The sequence below is a fragment of the Sinocyclocheilus rhinocerous genome, unplaced genomic scaffold (assembly GCF_001515625.1).
Source record: "Sinocyclocheilus rhinocerous isolate Xijiao unplaced genomic scaffold, SAMN03320098_v1.1 scaffold377, whole genome shotgun sequence".
NCBI classification, from domain to species: Eukaryota; Metazoa; Chordata; class Actinopteri; order Cypriniformes; family Cyprinidae; genus Sinocyclocheilus; species Sinocyclocheilus rhinocerous.
The window spans coordinates 138,595-142,347 of record NW_015633195.1 but is presented as its reverse complement, the minus strand read 5'-3'; the positions used below and the strand labels follow the sequence as shown (position 1 = coordinate 142,347).

The following is a 3,753-nucleotide window of genomic DNA, read 5'->3' as shown; positions in this document are numbered from 1 at the left end:
AGTATTTATTAAAAAAAAGTCCTGTTCAGCGTATCAGCAGTGTGAAATTCAATGCATTGTTCTGGCCTGACATGAAAAGCTAGACTCTAACATCCGTCACTAACTAGACTGAAAATCTATGCAAACGTGATTGCGTATGTCCCAGGAAGTACCACATATCGACCTTGCCACCTGTTTGAAGTTTATTCATTTTATTTTGAGTACTTTGAGTCATTGAGAACGACAACAGTGCAGTACGCTAGCTTAGACTTCTGGAAGTGGCATCTGTAGAGAATTTTACATTATTGCACATGACCCTAAATTCTAGCTTAAAGTCTAAAAGGTGAAATATCTAAAAAAAGAGAATAATTATCTTTTTTTTAAATTATAATATTAATATTCATCAAGGCTACATAACAAAACAATTCTCTATATATTTATATATTACATATTTTTTTGTATTACATACAACAACAAAAAAAGACTCCCCTGATAACTGATGCTAATGCCTTTTTCTAAATTCAAAAAGGTATAAAACTGTCACTGGAGCAATAAACCTTCAAAATGTACTAATATGTACACTTTATGTACTAATATGTACTTTTGAAGTACTAATATGTACGTTTAAGGTACTAATATGTACCATTTAGAGGTAAATTTGGTACAAAGATGTACCTTTTAGCTTTTGTATCTTCGGGTACCAGTGACAGTTTTGTGCCTTTATTTTCTGAGAGTGTATGGAAAATAAGAGTTTTACGTACCTAAAGTTCATGATCTTTTATACTAAACTCAAATGTGAATATCTGTCAACCCTATATATCTTGACCCTAATCTTTTTTTTTTTAGAAACGAAATCAATTTCTGAAGAACATGGAATGTTGAATTCAGCTTTCTCATAGGGTGGAGGTGGGCAGGGAAGCCAGACTCTCTTTATTCTCCTCCAGGAAAGCGCTACATGAGGCAAAGGTGCAGTAGAAACTGGAGGAAAGCCCAGCGATGTCAGTGGAGATATAGGGCAGCACGCCAGGAGTGGCCTGGTTGTAGTAAGAAATCTGAGAGAAATGCATACATAAGCATGTAAGCCAACGCACTTAACCTTCAGTACTTTAACACCTACATGACAGCACCAGGAACCACTCTAAGCAGTTTCTAAACATGAGTTATAAACGGTGTTATTGGCTAATGTACATGCACATTATTTAAGTTAAAGAGATTGCTACGTTTAAAGCCGTGTTAATTCTTGAACTTTGACTCATTTGCTCATTCAGTATAAGTGTCCATTAGGCTTTCTGTGTATTTAAGTATTTATTAAAAAAAAGTCCTGTTCAGCGTATCAGCAGTGTGAAATTCAATGCATTGTTCTGGCCTGACATGAAAAGCTAGACTCTAACATCCGTCACTAACTAGACTGAAAATCTATGCAAACGTGATTGCGTATGTCCCAGGAAGTACCACATATCGACCTTGCCACCTGTTTGAAGTTTATTCATTTTATTTTGAGTACTTTGAGTCATTGAGAACGACAACAGTGCAGTACGCTAGCTTAGACTTCTGGAAGTGGCATCTGTAGAGAATTTTACATTATTGCACATGACCCTAAATTCTAGCTTAAAGTCTAAAAGGTGAAATATCTAAAAAAAGAGAATAATTATCTTTTTTTTAAATTATAATATTAATATTCATCAAGGCTACATAACAAAACAATTCTCTATATATTTATATATTACATATTTTTTTGTATTACATACAACAACAAAAAAAGACTCCCCTGATAACTGATGCTAATGCCTTTTTCTAAATTCAAAAAGGTATAAAACTGTCACTGGAGCAATAAACCTTCAAAATGTACTAATATGTACACTTTATGTACTAATATGTACTTTTGAAGTACTAATATGTACGTTTAAGGTACTAATATGTACCATTTAGAGGTAAATTTGGTACAAAGATGTACCTTTTAGCTTTTGTATCTTCGGGTACCAGTGACAGTTTTGTGCCTTTATTTTCTGAGAGTGTATGGAAAATAAGAGTTTTACGTACCTAAAGTTCATGATCTTTTATACTAAACTCAAATGTGAATATCTGTCAACCCTATATATCTTGACCCTAATCTTTTTTTTTTTAGAAACGAAATCAATTTCTGAAGAACATAGAATGTTGAATTCAGCTTTCTCATAGGGTGGAGGTGGGCAGGGAAGCCAGACTCTCTTTATTCTCCTCCAGGAAAGCGCTACATGAGGCAAAGGTGCAGTAGAAACTGGAGGAAAGCCCAGCGATGTCAGTGGAGATATAGGGCAGCACGCCAGGAGTGGCCTGGTTGTAGTAAGAAATCTGAGAGAAATGCATACATAAGCATGTAAGCCAACGCACTTAACCTTCAGTACTTTAACACCTACATGACAGCACCAGGAACCACTCTAAGCAGTTTCTAAACATGAGTTATAAACGGTGTTATTGGCTAATGTACATGCACATTATTTAAGTTAAAGAGATTGCTACGTTTAAAGCCGTGTTAATTCTTGAACTTTGACTCATTTGCTCATTCAGTATAAGTGTCCATTAGGCTTTCTGTGTATTTATTACCTTAGTGAAAGTGTTTTCCTCTTCCCAGATACTGAACCCAGCACAGAGCACCTCTCCTCTGTTGTAGTCTTCAGTGGGAGGGTACGCAGGCAGGGTCACAGAACGCAAGGCAATCAAATAAGGGTCTCTAAAAGTGACAAAGATGTAATAACGTGTTATTTTGCCCTTTGGAAAGACACAATATAGAGATTCTGTAGGAGTTTAAGGTTTACCCAGAATCACAAGGGCGCCTCCTGGAGGCCAGGAGGATGAAGTCCTGGACTTTGCCTCTTTTAGTCACAGAGGGGGTGACAACACGGTAGATGGTGTCGTCTTCATCTGAGTCGGTTATCACGTCACACTCTCTGTATTAAGGCATATTTATTACGGTAAGTTATAATATCATAATGTGCTCTACGTTAAATCAAGTAATTTGAAACATGGCTGATCATTTTGCTTTATCTGCCAGCCATTGTAGCAAACAACCTGTAAGAAGAAAGTCTAATAAAAAAGTATAGAGTATATAAGAATTAAAAAGTCTGTTAAAAGTAATAGGATTTTTAAAATGCTTTTGAAAAAGTCTCATATGTTCACCAAGGTTGCATTTATTTGATAAAAAAATTACAGTGAAATATTACAACTATAACTGTTTTCTTTTTAATTTTTCAAATGTAATATATTCTTGTGACGGCAAAGCTGAATTTTTAGCAGACATTACTCCAGTCATCAGTGTCATGTGATCTTTCCAAAAAAAAACATTATAATATGCTGATTAGGTGCTCAAGAAACATAAGAAATGTTTCTAATTATTATCAATGTTGAAACCAGTTTTTATATACACTACCGGTCAAAGGTTTGGGATCAGAACGATTTTTTATGTTTTTTTACAGTTGTTTCTTATGCTCATCAAGGCTGCATTTATTTGATAAAAAATACAGGAAAAAATTTGATGTAAAATAACGTTTTTCTATTTCAATATACATTAAAATCTAATTTATTCCTGTGATGCAAAGCAGCATCATTACTCCAGTATAAAGTGTCTCATGATCCTTCAGAAATCATTCTAATATGCTGATTTATTATCAGTGCTGGAAACTGTTGTGCTGCTTAATATTTTTTTGGAAACTGTGATACTTTTATTTCAGGATTCTTTGATGAATAAAAAGTTAAAAAGAAGAGCATTTATTTAAAATAGAAATCTTTTCTAACAAT

At 34.3% G+C, this 3,753-nt stretch overlaps 1 protein-coding gene across 1 annotated transcript in view; it reads right to left on the bottom strand.

Annotated features, from left to right (window-relative positions):
- Positions 1-1,957: 1,957 nt before the first annotated feature.
- LOC107743846 (acyl-coenzyme A thioesterase 11-like) overlaps positions 1,958-3,753 on the bottom strand; it is a 9,347-nt gene continuing 7,551 nt past the window's right edge. Inside the window, exons 14-16 of the mRNA XM_016557282.1 lie at positions 2,775-2,906; positions 2,563-2,689; positions 1,958-2,310 (exon numbers count right to left, since the gene is read on the bottom strand). Coding sequence (XP_016412768.1) covers positions 2,152-2,310; positions 2,563-2,689; positions 2,775-2,906 — 418 coding nt within the window. The 3' untranslated portion in view covers positions 1,958-2,151. The remainder of the gene's footprint in view (positions 2,311-2,562; positions 2,690-2,774; positions 2,907-3,753) is intronic.